This window comes from Heloderma suspectum, chromosome 7 (assembly GCF_057233095.1).
Source record: "Heloderma suspectum isolate Gila_16-S chromosome 7, 16-S_ref, whole genome shotgun sequence".
NCBI lineage: Eukaryota > Metazoa > Chordata > Lepidosauria > Squamata > Helodermatidae > Heloderma > Heloderma suspectum.
This window is the reverse complement of record NC_139464.1, coordinates 65405652-65429414: the sequence shown is the minus strand read 5'-3', so window position 1 is coordinate 65429414 and position 23763 is coordinate 65405652. Positions and strand designations below refer to the sequence as shown.

The 23763-nt window shown below is 40.5% G+C and overlaps 1 protein-coding gene across 2 annotated transcripts in view; it reads right to left on the bottom strand.

The window, feature by feature from the left end:
• Positions 1-979: 979 nt before the first annotated feature.
• CAPS2 (calcyphosine 2) overlaps positions 980-23763 on the bottom strand; it is a 59976-nt gene continuing 37192 nt past the window's right edge. For both annotated transcript variants that reach the window (XM_084811798.1, XM_084811799.1), the window contains exons 13-19: positions 23654-23747; positions 18096-18214; positions 8898-8974; positions 8255-8409; positions 6412-6531; positions 3899-3995; positions 980-2460 (exon numbers count right to left, since the gene is read on the bottom strand). In XM_084811798.1, coding sequence (XP_084667924.1) covers positions 2285-2460; positions 3899-3995; positions 6412-6531; positions 8255-8409; positions 8898-8974; positions 18096-18214; positions 23654-23747 — 838 coding nt within the window. In that variant the 3' untranslated portion in view covers positions 980-2284. The remainder of the gene's footprint in view (positions 2461-3898; positions 3996-6411; positions 6532-8254; positions 8410-8897; positions 8975-18095; positions 18215-23653; positions 23748-23763) is intronic.

Genomic DNA, 23763 nt, shown 5'->3' with positions numbered 1-23763 from the left:
GTGAAACTGGAACAGTGGCTTGACACCGAAGGACCTTAAATCCCCTTATCCTTAGAATGCTAGGTGGTCACTGTCAGGTGGATATTTGCTGAAAAACTGAGACTTGAGACTTGAGTCTGGGTTCCTTCTGAGAATTCTTATCCTTCTCTGTACCATGGCATCTCCTGTGGGTCACAAGCAAAGACAATTTAAATGTGCTAAGCTACACATTACATTAGATATGTAGCATGCTGCTCATTCTCTCCCTTTCCTTCACCTCCAAGCAAGCATGCAGGGCATTAGCAACAATAGAGGTTTTTCCTTTTTTTAGCCCCCACATGGGGAGGTGGGTGAATTTAAAGGGCGGGGAGTGGTTAGGTGGGAAAATATTAATGTAGAGTGTAGCTTAGCCCTAGGTCCCCCCGTTTTGTAACCTGAAAAATAATTTTGTAACTTTTTTTAAGGAATCACAATCTCTTGCCAGTAACCATTTCTAATGTTATTTTCGTTTGAAAGTAAAACATAATCTATTTCTTATTAGTATAGCAGGCAAAATATTCACTAGGTCTTTCCCCACTTTCACAGATATAGGCATACTAAATACCTAATAATCAAATGACGTAGCGTTTTGCATTCACAAGACACAGAGCATGGAAGCTGCTTAGCAGAAAGAATCCCATCTTTAAGAGAAACGACATATTCTCTTGAAGGACAGAACAAAGTTATTTACCCTTGAAGTCAGCCTAAAAATAATTTTAAATAAATAATAAATAAAATGTTTAGATGTTTAAAACTCTAGTTCATGTTAGATACATTCTGAGCTATCAGCACTGTGTTCCTCTTCCACTAGGAAACACCATCTCCTCTCCTTGTACCCCTAACTGCCCCTGTATTCAAGAAAAAAGAGATTTTTCAGTGGCACCTGCTATATGAAAAATACTAAGAAGTGTTAGTATTATGTATGATACTAAAAGAATTAACAAACAAACCAATACATACATATATAGTAAACATCCACAGTTTAATAGTACATAATTAAAAATGAAGTTTGGTTCTCAAAAGACTCTAGCCTTAAATTATGTATTGCACAATAAGGATCATGGAATGAGATTAAACTACTTACCAAGGATTTTTAGTCCATTAAAAATAGGACATTTCTTCAAAATTATTAAAAACCTGTATTATTTTAAAGGCACAATTAAAAGACCTGATATAACAGCATTAAAGAAAATGTGCAGACTAGGCTGAATTAAATATTAAACTGCTTTTTCAAGATGAATTAAGCCATTCTTTACATTAGTTTTGCTTTTAAAAAGTAACCAAAACAATGATGGATCATCGCAATGAAATATATGCAAACCATATACTCAAGGAGATTATTAACTAAAATATAGGATGAATTCTAGAGGTAGCAAGGACAACTGTGTTTTTTTAATCAAAATTTATCATTTTTAAAAAGGTATAATGTTTAAAGTTGAACACATTTTTGCAATCAAAAAATATACTGTAAAAACCTAGAGAATATCTGGATGAATTACAATGAGCAGATGTTGCATGATTAAAAAATCAAAATGGGGAATATGAATTACTCTTAACTACATATGAATTGCAGTGCCCAGATTCCCCCACACTCCAGCTATTGTTGTAAGACGCTCCTTAATTTAGTCATATTTGCCTGAGCTTAGACAATAAAGCCAGCTTTTAAAATGTCCTAGAGCATATATACATACATTTTTCTATGCTCTACGTTTATACTAAAGCAAAAACATACGTACAGAGATGCCATTTGGTAGCATGTATAGGTAGGGAATTCCAGTAGTATCAGCTTATCTGAGCATGGGTACTGTGAGGTTTAGAAGTCCCATTAAAGCTACTTCCAAATCTATTCAGATTTGCTAGGAATAGCCATTTTAAATAAAAGCTGTAGCGATCAATGTATATTGTCACTTTAAAAACATTCAACTGATTCAATTATACCCTTGATACAACATACCAGTCACTTGCTCTTGTACATATACTTTAACTCAGTTCCACAATTCACTGATTTAACAAACATACATTATTTCATTATATAGGATGTGGTCTTACTAGCAGTTTTCAAGGCAGGAAAATATTCCTTGAGTAAGCACAGTTTTCATATTGTGTGTACGTGCGTGTGTGATGAGAAAACAACATTTTAAACATTTTCTCAAGTATCTTCAAACTATTCAGGCCAGTTTATTAAATTTTAATTTAAAAAGTTTCAGATTCTGATGTTCAGTTTCTCATCCTAGTTCTTTACATCAATACTTTATATTATTTGCTTCTAAATTCCCCAGGGATTCCTTAATGTGTTAACAAAATCTTCATCGTCCATAATTCCAATACTTAATCCTTCATAATAATCCTCAAATTCACAGAATGAAACTTCATTGGGATTGCTGCAGGCATCCTCCAGTGTTTCCAGAAATGAAGATTTGATTTCTTCCTCTGTTGCATTACCTGTTAAAATATTACTCACTATTAAAGACGTTACCAGGCATGCCAAGAATATAGTAAAACAGAGACAACAAAAGCAAATTTTATGTGCATTCCTATAAAGTACATTAGGAATGTAACATAAAGGTCTTTCTTAAAAGAAAACTGTAGGAAGCAAATTTAGGCAAGAAGCTCAAGGGGAATCCCAGGAAGGATAATTTGGCTCAGGAAGGAGGACATTAACCAAGACAAACTTTTTTGGATCTACAGTATGAGTCTGAAGAATTCTTGATAAATATACATAGAAAAGTGGTTTGGAAGGTACCACCCAAAACTGCTGCATGCACAATAAATAATCTTTCATACATATTTTACAAGAAGGTAACATTATGGAGGAATTTGCAAGTTCACACTCTTTTTTTCTGGATTAATTAAATCAAGAAAAAATGTAACTAATATGGATTTGTTCTCAAAATCAGAAACAATGATAAGTTAGAATCAATATTCATATTTCAGAGAATGTTCTCAAGTTCACTTAACAAAAATTAGACGTTTTCTGCTATTAAAGGCACAGGAGCAGGCTAGGCCATTTTTTCCTGCTCCACTGGTAACTCTGTGATCAAAGCATGAGGCAAACAATTCGAATAAAATGTCAATAGTTGCCAAGAATTGCAACCACCTATCTCCCCCACCCCCCAAATGTAACTCTAATGGATCAGAAAGCAAGATACCGAGGCAACTATTCCTTTCATTACAATCGATACAAAGCAAGATGCTTCCATTGTTATATCAGCATTGAGGGATCTGGGTTTGTATTACAGTACTTCTTCTTTGTGGACCTCCTCTGTTCGTTTTAAGTTTCATCCATACTTCTTCAGACTAAAACATAGGGACAGGATTGGCTAGCTGTGTTGGCATTAATGGGCTCATACTGTGTTTGCCTTGTGTTCAGCAGGACTCACTTAAGCTTATTCTGGAATCAAAAAGATATAGAAAGTTCTATATCCATTTCAAATGACCTCTAGTCATTTTTTCTGGTAAAATGTATGCGTAAATATGGTACTCATAAAAAGTCAAAATAATAAATATTTATTTTCCTAACAGAAAAATTCAGGGGTTTGCAAACACCTTGAGTAACCAACCATTATTTGTGGTTACCCCAATTCCACCAGTCCTGTGGAGTATGAGGAATTCTTGGGGGAGGAGAGGCATCAGCCTCTTACTCCAGCCAGGTTAGGAAAATTTTGTTGTATCAAAACTGACTTTTTGCCATTTCCACCAAAATATGGCACATGAGTGAATGGCCCTTCCCTTCCCTGCCCTTCCCACATGTTCAGAGCACTTGGAAGTAGGGGTAATTCTCTCACTTTGTGCTAAATATTTCAGTCAGTCAGAAGCAGTGATATAGATACTATACCTTTGATAAGAAAAATAAACAATTACTTTATTGTATTTGAGTTACCTGCTACAACTTGAGGATGTTTTCTAGCGCAATAACATTTCTTTATATCTACCATAGGTACACTGCCAGTTTTGTTGTAATCTAGCTTCATATAAGCCTGAACAAAGACAATAATCAGAAAAATGCAAGTGTGGGAGAGAACGAATGAAAGGGAATATTTATACACACCTTGTGTTTTTAATGACAATAATTAATAGCTACGACATTAAAAGACAGAATACATATAAACACAAAACCTAGAATTTATATTGGCTGCAAACCTGCACATACTTAAGGTCTGGAGAAAATCGGAATAGAAATTAAAAAATTAAATAAATAGTTGGGTGTGCTTAACTGCACTAACTTCTGAGGTAGTAAGCTTTTTTTTAACTGGCCTCAGGACTGCAGGCTTTGTTTTACTGACTTTTAAATCAAAACACAGATATAAACATAGATACTTTATATCCAAAAGTCTGTTTAGTTTTTTGGTCAATACTGCCAATTCATTAACACTTATTTTTTTGCCTGTTGCATCAACAGTAAAATATTTTCTCACTGACTCACTTGTTTTCTCACTCACTGACAATTTTATTTAGATGACCCAGAAAGAGAATTTCTCTTTCTCTCTCTGTCATTCTGTCTCTCCCCGCTTCCTCCCACCCCAAAAGCTATATTGGCTTGGTGCTGTTCAAAACAGGAGTTATATTTTCACAAACTGAAATGCTTAAAGCTGGTAGGTTCAAGGACTGTAGAATTAAATACCAAGAAGTATATACTTATTTTAGTATGCAAAAGAGGTGTGCAGATGAAAGACAAGCTTGGGGATGACAGGCTTGCAGTTAAAGATCATACTGATTATTTCAAATATGCAAAATTCAGCAACCCCTCCCCATTACTGTGTAATCATATTTTGACTATTAGAATAGTTGCACTTTTCAAAATATTACACAAATTCATTGAAAAGAAATCAGTCAGTGGCTATTGCCCATAGCAGATAAGAATGGTGCCACCATACTCATCATCATGGCGATCACTCGTGACCGAGTAAGACTGTCTTCCAAAGATAGAGTCTATATAGATAACTCTTTAAAGTTACTATACTGTATCATACTGTAACCTCTTATTACCCGATTTTGAGATCAAAAAGAGAAGGTTAACCTCAATATGCCCAACTCATGAGCTTCTCCCTGTCCACTATTGGAGGCAGACTGCTATAGTAACAGTGAAATCCTATGTCTACTCAGAAGTTAGACCCACTGAGTTCGACAGGACTTATTTCCAGGAAATGGGATATAGGATTACAGCCTAAATGGACCACTGGTACGATCAAGCAAACAGGTTCTTGCCCTCTTATCACCCACATCTTTGGATCTTTTCATTATTCTTAGCTATCAATCTCCTTTTCTACCAGCAACACCCCTGCTTTCTGTAGGGCTTTTTTGCCTTTCCCATTCTCAGGAAAGTTGATTTTTCACTTCCTTAACAAAAGCTGCAATGCTTGTCAACAGTCTGACAGCTGACCTGTCTACCTCAGCAGTTAGAATGCTTGTGAACATTTCATAATGTCTCAGCAGCTCAGCAAATGCCTGCCAGGCTTACGCGTCTGCTACCAGGAAGCAAGTGGCAGGCAAGCAGTGTTTCAGAATGTGATATCCTCAAGTCTACCTCTTTTACTAGTAACCCGACAGCAAAAAACCCTCTTACTTACCTAATTTATAATATTATGTATCGTACTGAATTGTAAAACTATCTGGGATAAATATGATAAAGGGTGATATAAAAATGTGTTAAATAAGAATGCATGTAAAATTATTTTTAGGTCACCTTTGAGGTTAAATAAGATTTTAGAAATAATAAGAGCATGATCAAGAAATATTTATCTTTATTGCAAAACCAACACAGTTATCCCTCTTTTACAGACGGTGAGAAAGCAATTCAGAATTTTACTAACTTGTTCAGTATGACACACCAGAAAGTACTATAGAATGCAACCCACTGGCAATAAATGTGTTGTTGTTGTTCAGTCGTTCAGTCGTGTCCGACTCTTCGTGACCCCATGGACCATAGCACGCCAGGCCTTCCTGTCCTGCGCTCTCTCCCGGAGCGTGCTCAAGTTCAACTTACAAAAAACTTTTGCTACCATTTCTGGTTGCAATTCCAAAGTTATTTACTCTTGAGTAGTTCCAGGGAAGTCAATGGGCCAAGTCAAGATAATTATTTTAAGGCAACAAGCACTGATATGAAAATTAGGTAAGAAATGAAGTATACTCATATTTTTACCTATATTAATAATCTTAAATTCATAAATATTAGGCAGTTTATAACATTTAAGAATAAAGCACTGAGGGCACAATCCTATGACTGTATAGATAGAAAAGGGTCTTACAACTCCCAGCATTCCCCAGCCAGCCATGATGGTTGGGGAATGCTGGGAGTTGTAGGCCTTTTTTCTGTCTAAACAAACATAGGGTTCTGCCCTAAGTGGATTAGTAGTAGTTATCTGTAGACTAATTACATAATTAAAATAAACATACTTTTCTGACGAATGCTTTCCTGTATTCATTCATTTCTCCAAGAATGGCACGAGTAAAGTCCATACAATCAATTCCATCATTACTGTTGACATCAAGTATTAACCACAAAGACTCAAAATCCTGCAATTTAAGAGTTTCATGTCAAATTAGTTGCTACTAAACACATGGACAACACAAGATGAACACTACCACGTAACCTGAAAGAGCGGCAAAGGCCAAGTTATTGCTTGAAGAAGCTGACTTTTCATTTGAAAATTTGTAGCAGAAACAGATTACTATTTTCCAAGCATATCTGAGTTGTAAAATACAGTCTATTTCTGCTTGGTTACAATTGTATATACATTTTCAGTTCAATATGGGCAATGGAAAACCCCCTTTGGCTACAATTTTGTTAAGCTAATGGTTTCCTGTTGAGAACTGGCTCCAAGATTGCCACGACAGCAGACTGACATAAGATTATGTTATGAAATAGCAAAAGGTATCCTAGAGAAATACCACACACCTAACTGCTTCCTGACAACCCAATAAACTTCCTCCCCAAGTGAGATAGATTGACCTAAGAGTTTAGTAAGTGTCTACAATTAAGAACCCTAACCTCAGGATAGCTATAACATCCATTCCTAATCTCATCTGCCTTCAGCCATTAACAGAAGGGACAACTAATGAGAAGGAATTCCACCTGGCTTGATTTAAAATTGGACTCAGTAAATCAAACTGTTCCTCTGCTCCCCGTCTCCCCAAATCCAGAAGTCAGCCCATTGTGGTCCTGATGATATCATTGAGAGCACAGCTGGCTCTGAATCTCTCCTCCACTTCCCCATGAGCCACAAGTACTTTATCAGCCCCCGTCTCATGGGCCCCCTGGCTGTGGCTATGATAACAGTAGGGAGAGAGCTCTCTTTTTTTTCTCCCACATACCTGGAATGCTACTACAGCAATGTTTCAGACAGGATGCACCTGGGGAAATGTAGTTTTGCCTGTATCATTCCTAAACTGGACGTCAGGACCCCTGAAAACTACATCTTTCATGGCACCAAGCATCCACAGTATGGATGTCAGGCACCCTTGAAAACATTGCCCATGGTGTCTGGGATGCTCCTACAGCAGCAGTCTAGATAATGCAGTGGGGGTGAGGGTGGGGTGAGAGACCAACCAGCCTTCCTGCTGCCCTGTCACTGTTGCAGCAGCTGTAGCAGTGGCCAGGTATATGGAGGGGTGGTGGTGGTAATTATTATCTGGCTTATATTACCATCTGAGCTGGTGAAAAACCATGAGGGAAATGACAGCTGGTTTGAAATACATCCTACTGACAACCAGCCCAACCCCCACGCCTGACTGAGGCAAAAATTCCAAAAGAAAACTCTATCTCCCAGAAGTCAGACTTTGCTGTCATGGAAATGGCTGTCATATTCCATAAAGAGAAGTATATTGATTCCTAGCAACTTAATACAGCTTAGGGACCGCTCTCAAAATAAGTACCAATGCAGAGCTAGAGTTTTTAAAAATCTGTTTAATTTCCCTTTCTAAATTACTTGTTCTATTGATGTCTACTCTATGTTCTATAAATTAAAATACTGTTGACTGCTCTAGACCAGAAGTTGAAAAGACTGCACAGCTAGAGAGATTGGGGGTCACACAAGCCTGTCTTTACCATTAACCCTCCTATGCCATCTCCACGCAAAAGATGCCCTCTCCTCTAGGGAAGAAACAATTCATACAGCATTGGGGGCAACCATGTAACTCTGAAACATAGCTTAAAACAGTTTTCTGACAGAATATACAAGGCTCTGTGCAAATGGTGGTCAACAGACTCCCTCAGGAGAGTGGGTTCATGAAAACAAACCTCTTCAGGAACATCTAAATGGAACACCTTCAGTGCTTGCTTGAAGTCTGCTTTTGTAAGAACTCCATTTTGTTTCTTGTCCAGTTCCCGGAAGTATTTTCCTAATCCTGTAACAATACGAACTCCTCTTTTACTCAGTTTTCCTCTCAGCCTTCCTGGGAAGAAGATAGAGAAAATATTTCTATTTTGTTTGTGTTTCAAAGAGGACAAGATACTGCTGTGTATGGAATTAGACCATTGGGCCATCTTGCTCAATGCTGTCTATTCTGACTTGCATGAATTCCTTTGCGATCTTAGGCAGAGGTCTTTCCCATGCCTGCCAAATGAGATACTTTTCACTGGATATGTTGTGCATTCAACCTAGGCCATCCTTCATGCAAAGCATGTGCTCTTCCACTATTTCAAGACAGAACATAAACCCTCCCAAACAAAACAGAAATAAATGGATATGTACAGCTTTTGTTCTGTGTCAGTAAATAATTGTATTTAGTACTTACAATGCAAAGACCATTTATTCTGGAGATCTACTCATGCTAATAAAATTATTCTAAAATAAACTGCAATCTAAATGTCCTTAAAATATGTGCTGTTGTTGTTTTTTCAAATCAAGACGTATTATATAAAGCAAATGGGATACACAAACCTTGAACATTCCTAAAAATACTCTTGTCATCACCTTCCTGCTTGATAGGATGTTCCTCATTTTCCACATCAAAAGTCCTGTAATATATGCATTCATTAAGTAGTCACATTACACATAACAGAAGCTAACTTTCACAGATATAAATACCTGAAGTATCATCTTCTACAACCAGGGTTGTGGCGGGAGGGGGGGGGGATGCGACATCTTTATGATAAGCAAAATTAACTTATCAAAATCCAGGAATTCTGACACCAATTTATTTTATAATGCCAAGATGACACCCCAAAATGTAATACAATGATGTGCATACTTTTAATGCATGAATACAGGGCTGCTAAACTGCAAGGGAGGGAGGCAGATTAGAGCTTTCACAGCATGCCAACATCCAAACCATGTTACACTATATGCTAGATTAAGTTTCAAATCAGGGCCAGCTCCAGGTCTGAAGGGTCCTAGGTAACATGGCCACTGGTGGGCTACCTCTTCTGTTGGTGGGCTCTACCTGGCTTATCTGGCAATAGTGGCAGGCAGCAGAAGTATCCAAGCAGAACCAGATGGCTAGAAGTTGCCATCTGAATTTCCCACAATGCCCTGGAGTGATAATATATTGGGGCACTGAGGGAAATTAAATGGCAACCCAGCCATGTGGAGCACGGGCTCAGAATTTTTTTTAAAAGGGGCCCTAGGGCAGGCATCACTGTTGGGCCCTGCCAGGGTGGTGGGGCCCGGGTCTGCTGCCCAAGGATGCCAGATGTTTATACCAGCCTGTTTCAAAAGCTGATTGCTGTTTCAAAAGCTGTTTCCAGTTCATCTTGTAGCAGCCATATCGGGGGTCAGACTAAGTAGCCTCATGCAGTCTCATGCTTCATGTTCTTGCTGAGCTCTTTCTCCCTTGAATATATTGTTGTAAGCTGACGAGATTCCTTATCTTGTCAAAGGTCATACAATTGTATATCTTGTTCTCTGCTGTTCTCTCCTTATCATAGCTACCCTATAACCCAGTTCTTGTATTATAAACAATGGTGCTAGGAGAAGAAATGTTGAGGACTGCAACCCCATATGGGAGGGAGAGGAGGAGCCGTTTCCTATGTGTCACAATATCTATAAAAACAATGTGCTAATGTAAATCGGGGCTTCTGGCTCTTTGGAAATGATTCCAGCCTTAAGCCCGCGCGTTAAAGAATCTCTTTTTCCTTCACTCCGTGGTCTCTCTGACTCTGGGTTCTGCAACATAAATGGTGCCGTGACTCGGATGTGGCAGGCTCTGAGACAGAGAGGTGGCAGTTGCCTGCTCTTAATCGCCGCACCGGGAGGGAGAGCTCGGCGCATGCTTCCCTTTCTTGGCGCCACCGACCTTTTTGTCGGGTGAACAGGAGAAGGCCTGCGCTGGGATCGCCCAAACGGCAACGAGCAGCAAGAGAACCTTGGGAAGCGGAGGAAGGAACTTGAGCCCTGCCTGTATCGCAGCTGCAATTGAGTTGAAACCCACATTGGAAGCCTTCAGGAGAAAGGCAAGTATATGGGAAAAAGAGGGCCCCGCCTTTAGGGAGAAAGGCCACTGGGCAGAAAAAAAGAGGGCCCCGCCTTATGAAGAAGGTCAGTGTTAGTATACGTATACGAAAAGAACCTACTCCTTGCGGGTAGAAGGGGGGCCTGATCACACCCCCGAGCGGGCGCCAGTACCCAGCACGCCAGTACTCAGTAGGAAGCTGAAGAAGCTGGGGAAGCCGCTTTCCGCTCTGGTGAAAAGTGGGAAAAGTGGGTGGCAGGGACATATGGATGCAGTGGAGAGATTGATGATTGTGTGAGTGGCTACTGCGGTTTCTGAAGCATACCGTTGACCAACCGGGTGCCCAGGCCAGTAGCAAAGTGCGAGGTGTATAAAATCCTCTTGTGTCAGCCAGTGAGACCCCTTACTCACTGACCAATTCCCATTCCCTAATTGTGTCTGTCTTCAATTTAGGAGGGAGGCTATGGGTGGTGGGGGAAGCAAACCTTGCACCCCCTTGGGATGTATGCTAGCAAATTTTAAGAAAGGTTTTAGTAGAGATTATGGGGACCCCCCCATGAATCCTCAATGGTTGCAGACTTTGTATGAAATAGAGTGGCCGTCTTTTGGTGTAGGATGGCCTACTAAAGGCTCTTTAGAGCCCAGCAAAATCAGCCATGTATATGCCATTGTGGTTGGGAGACCTGGGCACCCCCACCAATTTCCCTACATAAACTCGTGGGATTCCATAGTCCGCGCTTCTCCTCCATGGCTAAAGAAATGCCTAGAATCCCAGGCAAAAGTTTTAGTGCTCAGAAAAGAAAAATTGGCCAAGAAATTACAACCAGTGTTAGAAGCCCCATGTGAAGATCTGGCAGAGCTAACAGCGTTTCCACCTGCTTATGCCCCGCTTCCACCACGGGCCCATGTTACTGTAAGACCACACCGTCAAGATCCAGATCCGGTGGCTCCTGAGCCCCTGCCATCCCCCCTGCAGAGGCATTGCCCCTCGCTTTGACTTAGAACTGTCGCCATCAGTTTCAAGCCCCACCGGCAGTAATTCGCCGATTTCAGCTACGGTCCTCAACTCCCAGATATTGTCTGCCGAGACTTTTCATCTCTACAGGATCGGGAGGTTCCCCTCTTACACCTCAATCAGCATTAATAAAAGAAACTGAAGAACTGAAGTGTGGGGCAGAAGTTTTAATAAAATCGGCGGTGACCCTTAAAAAGATGTTTTCTCACAAAAAAAAGAGGAGGCGAGCTCGTCTACTGCTCATCGGTCATCGTCTACTGCTCAAGACTTGCACCCCCTTAAGATGTACGTCCAAAAAAAAAAAGGAAAAAGGTTTTTTTTAAAAAAAGATTCAGAATAGAGAGAGGAAATAGAAAAAGCTCAAGGTCGAGCTGAGAGAAAAAAAAGAACAAGATCTGAGGCTGTTAATTAGAGAAATGTTGCAGGACAGCCTGGCTTTTAACAAAGCGTGGGAACGTGAGAGTGTAAGGCCGAAGAAATAGCTGTTAGCCTAGCGCGCCGAGAGGGGGGGCAGGAAAATTGCCCACAACGTTCTGAGTTGTGCAACATCATCACCTCGCCTAATTGAGATGAAATCCCTAAGAAATAGAAACTGAAAATGAAGACCCAGAAGATGAAGGCGCAAAATGGAGAATAAAGGTGAAGAATCAGCCCCCAGGGCACAGGCTAGACCCCTCTTCGAGTGAAAAGCATGCCATAAGACTGTCCCAAGGCAGAATGAAGCGGAAAGACCACGTTGAAGATCTCTGTCAAGGTAACCGTGTTTAGCTTTGAACTGTGTTAGAATTGCATAGAGCCTGCAGCTACTGACGATCAGCTATATGATTTCTGAAGAGCGTAACCATTAAGCTTTTGCCGTGGGACTCCCTGCAATAAAGAAATCTCACTGATTTAAGTGTCCAGTGTTACACTGCCTGAGTGTGTGTGCTGAAGAGACCGAGAAACCAGACAGCATGTTCCTGGCCAAGCCAAAATCACGCTACTACCATGCTCCTGGAAGCTGCAATAAACTGTGTAAGCTGGGAGACCCAACCTGATTGAAAAAAAAAGAAGATATTGGAGTAACTGTCTTGAAAAACAGTGAGATCTGTGTAGCTGGCTGGCTGACGCGTCAGTGATGTTACAACTTTAAATTAAGACTGTTTTCCTGTTTGAGACCCCAGCGAAGAAAGCTGACCTGAGTTATTTGTTGCCCATGCCAAAGCAAAGATTTAGCTGCCCTGTACCTCATCGTGTCCTGTTTTAAGCTTGGAATTTACAAATACAAACAAACTGAGAAGCTTGCTTTTGAAGTCCTGCAAATCACCCAACCGCCTCCCCGAAGATTAATGGCTGCCTGGAAAAAATGCAAGTATAAAGCGATGCCCATCACCCCCCAGCGTCCTGAGTTTTGGCACTTTGCTTTCGTGTACCAGGTTAAAAGAGAAAAAAAAAAAAAGAGTAAGTTTTTAAAATGTCTGTGAGAACCTGACAGAAGTAGAATAAAATTTACAGAGGAGTTGCCCAGGTTAAAGCATCACGGCTAGAAAGCTGAGCTGTGCCGCTCTGTTTAGACAGAGGCCTTGCTAAAAAGTTAAAGGCCCTTGTCTGTCAGAAGGGGTGTAGGGCCACACTTCCCCTTTTTAAACTGATGCAAAAGTGGAGAGCCTTTGCTGGAAACATCTCATCTTCATTGCCCAGAGCCTTCTCTGTTTGCCTCCATCATTGTCTGGGCTTTTTAGAGACACTCTGCACATGGACTAAAATTTTAAATTGTCAAAGACTTGCCATGGACAGTGCTGTGAAGCTTTTAATAAACTTGGAACTCTCATCACTGTAGACCGTGTGTCTGTGTTTGCAGTCAGCTCAGTGTACAGCAGGCTGAGTTTAATCTATGACTTTTAGATTTCCTTCTGCTAAAACTCATGCAGCATAGAGTTGCCGATGCAAAAATGGTGACCTAGAACTCTTTGCGTGTGTAAGTATGCCCATCCCTTAATTTTAATGGGCCCTGAGCTTTCAGCCAGAAGAGCAGTATGATTGCTAGATCTGCTCCATCATGCCTTACCATGCAAAAAATGTTTTCCATTCATTGTATTAAAGTGCAGAAAAAGTTTGTTGTGTATATTTTATGATTTCTTAGATATCATAAAATATATGTGATATTTGCAGATTAGTGTTAGTTGCAACTCCAAATAATACTGAGTGTGGTTCCCAGTGGATAACAAGGAGAAAAGACAAAGGCAAGTAAAAAAGAGGGAATAGAGAAAGTAGCAGACAGATAGAGGAAAGAGGGAAAAAAAGAAAGAAGAGGCAAGAAGCAAAGAGAAAGAACATTTGTATAGAAGAAGCGTGGCCACAGTTGCCCCCAAGATAAATTAGAAGCAGCTGATTGTGCCTGGAGCTTATTACCTGGGGTAAAGTAGCCACAATAATGTAATAGTTCTTTAAGATGAGAAAATGTAACCAGAAGGAGAAAAAGAGCCTATCCCAAATGTGTGTCCTTGGGACTAGTGTAAGGCAGAAAGGTTTAAGTGAGTTTAACTTGAAAAAGACAAATAAAGAGACAAGGCTGGTGCATGGAACAGAAAGTTTTATGTAAAAAGTTTGAAACATGATCTGCAATACAGGCAGATCAGCAAGAAAAAGAAAGTAAAAAAAAAAAGAGAAAAAAATTTATCTTCCCATACTAATAAATAAAAGTGTTATCAAGCACTTTGCTGGGAAGAGAAGTTGTTTACAGAAAGCTGTGCCTGAGAACCAAACACTTCTAGCCTATGCTGAAAATGCTTGCTAGTGTTGTGTTGCCTCATGGGTAACATGTATGGTATAAAACCCATTTAGCCCAATAGCTCGTGGTTCAGAGAAGCTGTCTGATCCAACCATTAGGTACGCCTGTGTGCTGTAAGTTACCCAATAAAGTCTCATTGTAAGTAAACCCCCCCTGCTGAAATCCTAACACACAAGAGGGGCTAGAGCACCTCACCCAGTATCAAACCCTGCTGTTAAAAGCCATGAGAACAAGTATAAAAAAGTCATTTAATATGACTAAAGTGTCTGAAGTGCTGCAAGGTGCCACCGAAGCTCCCAGAGCGTACTTGGAGCATCTTTTAAATGCCTATCGCCAGTATACCCTCAACCCAGAGGTCCAAGAAGCCGTGGGTGAGGAAAAAAAAACCCGGCAGAGGCAAAAGATTCTTAAGAAAGAACCAGTGTGCCCAGTGTGGACAAGATAAACATTGGTGGCATGAATGCCCAAATAAATTGAATCAAATACACAAAAGAGAAAACCAAAAGAGCCAGAACAGGCGAAAGAGAAGACAGCTTGTGAGGAGCCGTGACATTGACTTCATGATTGACACTGGAGTGGCATCAAGAGCAAGCAAACGTTAGCCTTAAACAAAAAGTCCAAACACTAGGCAAAGTTCTTCAAGCCCAGTGTCGCTTTGTCTTAAAAAATAAGCCATTCCCATCACAGAAGTTCATCCTTTCTAACCAAGAGTTAAAGTATGAATTAAAGAGGGAAAAATAACCCTTTGACTCCCAGATAGAGAAGACTAAAAACTGTCATACTTTCCACCCCCACAGCTATGAAAGTAGCTGGAGTTAAACCCTGAATACATTAGATACGAGTCAAGAAAGTGAGAGGGGGAAAGTAGAGTGTAAACAGAAATCCTGAAAATCCTCTAAAAAGTATTCTAAAAAAGCAGTAAGAAGACTCAGGCTAGACCTTACTGTGGGCACACCGGGAAACTGTCCTCCCTGCGTACAGTCAGACCTGCAGCTGGAAAATTGAAGAGATGGACTAGACCCTACTGCAGCTTGCCAGGTGAATAGCTGCCCAGCGAATGGTCAGATCCCAAAGAACATTAAAGAAGATTAAATATACGTGTTGTAGTGTTAGTAGTGTTGCATTGTGTTTCCTTAATAAGGTGTGAAAAAGGGGGGCCAGCCCCTGAAAGGGGAAGTTTGTCCCAGCAATTCACTGATAATTACTGGCTTCACCTGGCTAACGTCACTAAAGTAAAGCATTTTTGTTTGCCAAGAGATATACCTGCAAACAGGTTTTTTATCTTTTTCTCCTCCATCATTTAATTTGACTAATAATAGTAATGCTGTAGATGTTCAAATCAATAATCTGCATGCATAATATAGTGGCTGACATAACAATGGGACAAAACAATTGGCTAAATTGGTTAACCCCTTGGCTTCCAGATCTTAGCTAGCTTAAAAGCATTGTTCATCCTAATTCTACCAGTGTTGTTCATAGAGATACTGTTATGCCTTTGCATTCCTTGTCTTATGCGCTATTTAACCAATCTGTTTTATGTCTCGGCTAGTAAAACTACCGCCCTACGCTCTAATAGCTCAAGAAGCTATTAAGTAAGAGGGTTGCTATAAGAGTCCTGTGTTATGCTTCGCAAACCAGAATGTCTATTTGTGTAATGAAATGCTATAATTGTAATGAAATTATGCATTTAAGGGGGGAATGTAGCAGCCATGTCGGGGGTCAGACTAAGTAGCCTCATGCAGTCTCATGCTTCATGTTCTTGCTGAGCTCTTTCTCCCTTGAATATATTGTTGTAAGCTGATGAGACACAGGAATTCCTTATCTTGTCAAAGGTCATACAATTGTATATCTTGTTCTCTGCTGTTCTCTTCTGTTCTCTCCTTATCATAGCTACCCTATAACCCAGTTCTTGTATTATAAACAATGGTGCTAGGAGAAGAAATGTTGGGGACTGCAACCCCACATGGGAGGGAGAGGAGGAGCCGTTTCCTATGTGTCACAGTATCTATAAAAACAATGTGCTAATGTAAATCGGGGCTTCTGGCTCTTTGGAAAGGATTCCAGCCTTAAGCCCGCGCGTTAAATAAAGAATCTCTTTTTCCTTCACTCCGTGGTCTCTCTGACTCTGGGTTCTGCAACAATCTAAAAAACTATCTTCTGCCAGCAACCCAGTGCTATTGGTTCCCAAGAGGTTTTGGAACTGAAACTGGATTGACTACCTTTATTAAACTGTTTAAATGTTCTTTTATAGAAAGGTGGCATAGAAATGTTAAAAAATAAATACAAAATCAAGGGAAGAACTTAAAAAGAAAGCAGACAGCCAATTGTTATTTAAAAAAGAAAGCACACCATTTAATGTTTCCATCCAGAAATTAATGTAGGCCACATGACACAAAACAGGGAACTGGGTGAAAAAGTGCCTTCACAGAAAAGTTTGGCAAACATTTCAAGAATGTGAATGCTTGAGCAACACTTATGTAATAGAGCACATACAGCTGGAGCTCCCCACTGAGAAGGCCCAGTCCCTGGTGCTGACCAACTGGATCTGTGCTAATAATGGGCCAGAGAGCAGGACCTCTGATGCTGACCTTAAAGCCTGGGTAGGTTCTTACGGATGCAGGCAGTCCTTAAGATAACCTGGTGATCCCAGGCCATTTATGGTTTTAAAGGGGCACTTTAAACGGAACCCCAAAACAACAGGTTATCAATGCAACTGAGATAGTAAGGTGTAGTATGATCCATTTTAGTCCGTTCCACCAGCATCCTAGTGGCCACATTTTGTTGTTTCTGATCTACCTTTAAAGGCAACCCTAGGCTATGTAGAGTGACTTGCAATATCCAGTCTGCATGTATCTACATGGATAACTGAAGCCAAATCCACCTTCCTTAGGTAGGGCTGCAGCTGGTAAACCAGTAAAAGCTGGTAAAAAGTAGTTATAGCTACCCACACCACCTGGGCATCCAAGGATAATGCTGGATCCCAGAGAACCCCAGGCTGCTTACTTGGTTCTTCAAGAGGAGTTCAACCCCATTCAAAACAAGTTGCATACCTCCCCCCAGATCACCGGAATCTCCAACCGAGATCCATCTTATCTGGATTAAATTTCAGCTCATTCACCATCCTTGTTTCTAATTAGCCCTGTCAAAGAGTTATTTCCTTTTGCTCACTCACCTCCAAATAAACCTCTATAGTTTTACTGCTGATCTCTGAACCTTAGGTCTGCTAAGCTATCTGTGAAGCCCTAAATGTGGGTGCAGGAATGTATGGCACATTCACTGCAGCTGAAACCTTGCTAATATTTTCCACTTGTTCCTGCTCCCTATTTCAGGGTTCCCTTTATAGTCAACAATATAACTGCTGATAAATTCCCACTTTGAAGATGAAATTATACATTACACATAGTTCTGCAATTCTTTTTACAGTGTTTTGTTTTATAAAATGCATTGGCTGGGGCTGCAGTAAAAGCTGCTAAAGTAGGATTTGTGGTGGGGAAATGGTCTGAAGGGAAAGGGTTAAGAACCCCTGTCTGCAGTATCAATTTCCCTCTTCAATTCTCAGCTTGAGCAACTACATTTTTGAAACAAGATCTGTAAAAAAAAAATAATAATCAGAGAACTACATGAGAACTATGAGAGAACTACATGTAATTCTAGCTGTATCTGTTTGTCTGAGGTTTCCTATGTGGGAGGGTTGTGAGCTCCCACAACATACAGCCTATGTTACTTACTGAAATTCCACAATCAGGCAATACAATTTTATAGTATCTCTAACAAGACATAACAATTATGTCAGGGAAGGACAAGAAAAACCCTCAAACCTGCAAAGCTAATATAAATCTTTCTTTGTGAACATATTTTCAAGACAGGAAATGAAATCTGACCAGATAGTCTAACTCCACTTACTTTAGAAAAGCTCTAGCAGTTTCATCAATATTTGTGACACGGATTGTAAATACTGGTTTCTGCTTCATACTTTCTGGAAGGCCAGGATGATGGAGGCTCAAAAAAGTTAGGTCTGCTCCCTATGAGCAATAATATAAGAGTGATTTACACTATTTTTTACTATATTCCACAAAATGTAATTCAGTCATCACTACTATCTTCATAGAGATGAACTATTTTGCATATGCTTTACTTACAAGAACTAGAAAGATGTATGGCTAAGATGCAACCACAGACACAATCTGGTTGCTATACGCAATCTTCCCCTTTCTCCTATGTTGTTTATCCAGTTTTCCCAAGACAGGCCAGTCACAATAACCACCATTTACCTACACCTCTAACTCTTCAGCTGTCCTTACTCATTCTCCCCCCCCCCCGCCCCAGACCATTTCCACCACAATATCTTGCCCACGGCTAGCATCAGAGGTAGGCATCGTCAGGCACCTGCTGAGAGCCCACATCCTGGCAAATGCCCTCTGATAAGAGCCCCCTGGACTTGCTCCTCTTCTTTGCCATTACAACCTGCTTGTTCACCTGCCTCTTACTCTGGCCCAGAGAACAGTGGGTGTGAGAAGGAGGAGCAGGAGATGCCATTACCTACTTGCTCACTGTAAAGCAACCAAGTGGTAGCAAGGATGAGGAGCAATAGCAGCTAGTAAAATGGTGGTGACACTGTTGGTAACACTGGTAGTGACATTGACACCATCAGCTGACACTGATCTTGTCCATTCCTTTAATACTCAAATTGCTGGCTCTAAGTTATCTCCTGCTTCATGACAGTGTGGTGCGGTGTAGTGGCTAGAGTGTTGGACTGTGAGTCGAGAGATCCGGGTTCTAGTCCCCACTCGGCCATGGAAGCTCACTGGGTGACTTTGGGCCAGTCACAGACTCTCAGCCCAACCCACCTCACAGGGTTGTTGTTGTGAAGATAAAATGGAGGACGAGATTATGTACACCACCTTGGGTTCCTTGCAGAAGGAAGGAACTTCTATAATGCACAGACTAGAAGAATTCTAGTCTTGAGGACTATTAAGAATGCAGCAGGGCAAACATTCACAGTAGTATTCCTCAACTAAAATGACCTGTCCAGAGTCAGGAGAAATGGATAGGGGGAATGAGTAAGAGTGCTAACCTGCTCTTCAAGCACGTAATATGTTCCCCATGATCATTACATTTTCAACAGAAACTAATCACTTAATGTTGTGTGAAATACAACATTAATTGTGTGAAATCTGTATATAATAAATATTTTCAATCATTCATTTCCAAAATAAACTACAGCAGCCGTTTCCAATACATGCATTAAGGAGCAGATGAACAGCTGACAAAGCTATCCTGACTGTTGGGTTAGCAAAAAACAAAGGAGAAACAACATGGGCTGTGTGGGTGCCCGAGGTACAGACAGAAGGGCAAGCAGCCCTTTCCAATACACACAGCTATAAAATATATTGACTCAACCAGTCAATTCCAAGTATTCACAGATCAGACTTGAGTTCATTTAATCTTTTCTTTCTTTTCTTTGTGTCAAAAAAGAAAATATTCCACAGAAATTCCTAATCCTCAGTAAATCAGATGGTAAAAGCTATATGACCTCTTTTTCATAACTCCATTTGAAAATATCTTGTATTCTTTGTCTTAAACATGTTTCTCTTGAGTTATTATATACCGCAGGGGTACAGAACCTCTTTCAGCCTGAAGACTGAATTCCATTATGGAGACGCTCTCAGGAACTGCTTTCGAGTGGTGGGTGGAGCCAAAGGCAAAAGGGCAAGGCCAAAATACCCCCAAACATGAGCATATTTTAGCTTAAAGCTCTTCGGAGAAGCATCTCAACCTTTTAGAATTGGAAAAAAATGTGCAAAAGCTGGGAAACCACCAAATGATCAGCAGTCAAAGAATAAGGGGTGTGGCAATAACCCAGAGGACTGAATTACAACCCCAGGATTTGGCCTCCAGGCCTGATGTTCTGCACTCCTGATACAGAGGAAATATCAACACACATATTGAATACAGTGGATATTGTGGGGCTACACCCTTCTCTATGTATGGAAATAAAATGCACATATGTCCACAATGCCTCTTCAACCCTGGCAAGCCCCAGGCACACCTGCAGTTCACTGAATGCCTGGCCCAGCTGCCACTACCCCTAGCATTGCTGCTGTAAGTGGTGGAAAAAGCTGCAACAGCCCTCAGCTAGCAGCTGCAAGTCTCTAAAAACAGAATGCTGTTTTTAAGAGACCTCTCCTAACAGTTGTGGCAGCATCAATGACTACTGCAGATTATCTGAATCATGCATCCTCTGAAGCCCAGGTATGCTATTTTCCTCCATTCATAGAATTATTGAATGACAAAAAGCAGTAGCTGATTCTAGCTTGATTTCTACACTTTGAATGCCATTTTGACACAGTTGGATACAGAAACTATTGTCAGATCAATTCAGGACCGAATGACCTCATATGTAAAATGCCATTCTAAAATGAAAATAAAATTCTTCTCAGATGAACATAACTATTCTATCAATCATTAGTCAATAATAATTTATTATTTTTCTTGAATTCTTAAAAAGGGCAATATCCAAAACTTAAAAAGTTATACTGTTCTCAAGATTTTGTAGTAAATCCTTTTAGATTCTAAAACTTATGATAAACAATTTGCATAAGGTATGCATTTGGATTTTGCTATATTTGTTAGTAAAAATAACTGGAGAAGCAATGCAGTCATGATTTATTTCGTTATAGAACTTATAAAAATTATTTCAATAATCCCTTCCCGACTGCTACTGATTGCCCTCTTGTGGGAAAATAATCCCTTCCCGACTGCTACTGATTGCCCTCTTGTGGGAAAAGCAAGACGTGCAATCTTATACTGGTAATACTATTTACAATAGATTTATTTAAACTAAGGATGGACGAAAGTCCCTTACCTTATCCCACAGCTTGCTTCGTGGTGGGGGGGAGGCGCTCAGTCCCTCCCCCCGAAATTCTGGGCGGGGTGGGAGGCGCCCCGTCCCTCCGGCTGCAAATCTCGTCTCCTGCTGGGACGCAAATGGCGGCAGCCGTAGCCGCTGCCGTTTGCGTCCCTGCAGTCAGCCGTGACAGGCTACGTAAATCCTTATGTAGCCTATCACGGCTGACTTTGGAAAAGGAAAAAAAAAAAGTGCATACGCAAATGGCGGCACCCATGGGCGCCATTTGCGTACGCGCTTCCCCCCCCCAAAGTCAGCCATGATAGGCTACGTAAGGATTTACGTAGCCTATCACGGTGTTTTTTGAAAATCTAGCCGTGATAGGCTACGTAAATCTTTACGTAGCCTATCACGTTTGTTGTTGTTGTTGTTTTTTTACTTGGAAATGGCGGCGGCGGCAGCCGGTCAGAAGACTGGCCGCCGCCGCCGAACCGCCCCCGGGAGCCGCCAGGGACATTTGACAAAGGTAAGTCCCATTCCGGGGGGGCAGACCGTTTCTCCACCAATTTCGGGGGGCCGAATGCATTGGCATTCGGCCTCCCGGAGATTCGTGGAGAAATTCTCCGACATCCCTAATTTAAACAGAACTCACAAACCCGAGATTTAAGTACAGGATGTGAATTCAATGAAGGCAATAAAAAGCTCAGTTTTTCTGGGTTAGTCCCGAACAACTGGAGCAAAATGCACTGGAACATTATTTTGGTTGTTGATATCAACAATTATGAAATGTCTGAAATGTCATCAAAACCACTCCCTGAGTGGCTCAAATCACAATCTAACAAGTCAAATCCACAATCCTTCTCTAAAAACAGTGGAGACATGCAAGAAAAATATTAAAACACAACGTAGAGATCAGATCTTCAGTCATAACTAGAGATGAGAAGGCCCAGAAAAAAACCAGAAAAATTCAGAAATAACACGTTTTCTTCCGGTTTATTTTCCAAGGGCTGTTTTTGTTCTCTTCCAAAAAACAAAAAATTGAACAACTTTGGATTATGAAATATTTCCTTTTAGAATGATGAATATTTTAGACAAGTTGCTTATATATTTCTGGAAAAAGGAAAGGTTCCTCCTGTGCAAGCACTGGGTCATTACTGACCTCTAGAGGGACGCTGCTTTCACTGGCGTTTTCATGGCAGACTATAGCGGGGTGGTTTGCCATTGCCTTCCCCAGTCGTGACTACCTTTCCCCCAGCCAGCTGGGTACTCATTTTACCGACCTCGGAAGGATGGAAGGCTGAGTCAACCTGAGCCGGCTACCCGAGACCCGGCTTCCGCTGGGATTGAACCAGCCTTTATTTCCCCAAAACAATTTCTTAAAACTATGTAATAAAACTTTTACAGAAAGAATGGAGATGTAAAAGTTTCTGAAAATAATAAAGCCGGGGGGTGAGGGGGAAGCAGTGTTTTTTTAATTCTCTCTAAGATTCCCACAATAATGATGTCTTCCATTCCTTATTAAAATTATTGACCTAATGTATCTTTTACTGATAGACATTTAGAGATGTTCCAGGTCCTGCCACTAGAATAAGCCCTCTCTATCTAAAGGAAACTCAGCAGACTGGTTCCTATGGCGTGGGCATGGGATTGACACCACTACTAAAGACAACCTTTCAAAATGAACAAAACATAAAATATTTATTAATGGAAATTATTTATCAACAAGAATAAAATGTCACTTTTCAAATAATAGATTGAGATTGCTTAAAGGTTCTTAAATACGGTTGCTTATCATTCCTAAAAGGTGAGAGACTTTCCCAGCAAAATAAAATCTCAAGCAGATTTCCCTAAACTCTACCTCACAAACAGGAACAGATTTAGGAATTTCCCTAAACTTCCTTACAAGCAGGAACAGACCCTATACACCAGTCTTCCTCTGCCCCCAGCTCTTCCTGCTTCTTCTGGCTCCTAGGATGACTCAGATGTTTCAAAGACTACTTGCTGAAGTTCCCTCTGGTCAGACACAAAATAGGATTCTAAAATAAATTATGTATACCTTGCTTTGCTCATAAAAGTATATAGTTTATTCAGACAATAATTACAAATTTACCGAGTTTAGTTTTAAGAGCGCAACCCTATGCATGTTTAGACAGAAAAAAGTTGTAGGACTTTTTTCTGTCTAAACATGAATAGGATTTCACCCTAAAAGTTTTTAATTTTCATGATATTTTATGAGCAAAGCAAGTTATACTTAATATATTTTAAGTTCCTAAAGTAGCCTTCCCCAACCTAGGGCCTGCAAGATATTTTGGACTATAGTTTCCAGCATTCCTGACCATTGGCCATGCTGCCTGGGACTGATGACAGCTGAGGTCCAACGCATCTGGAGGGCATCAGATTGGGGAAGGCTGGCTTAAAGAAACAAAATGACTTTAGATCTGTAAACAGCAATAAAAAAGTACTGCATATTTTTCAAGTTTTCCCCCAATCCCCCGCCCAAAAATACTTTATCCATGGCTTAAACATTTCTGGAAATTTTACATCACTAGTTATAACAAACAATTACAAAGGCACTTAGTCCTTTGGTAAACGTTATGAGGTTCACAATACTTACAACATAGAAACAATTAAGACAGTACTGTTTTCCTTTGCTTGGTCCAAGCTGATGACTATAAACTCCCTTCTGAATGAAAGGCAGAGCATTTGTTCTGCATGAAATTTAAA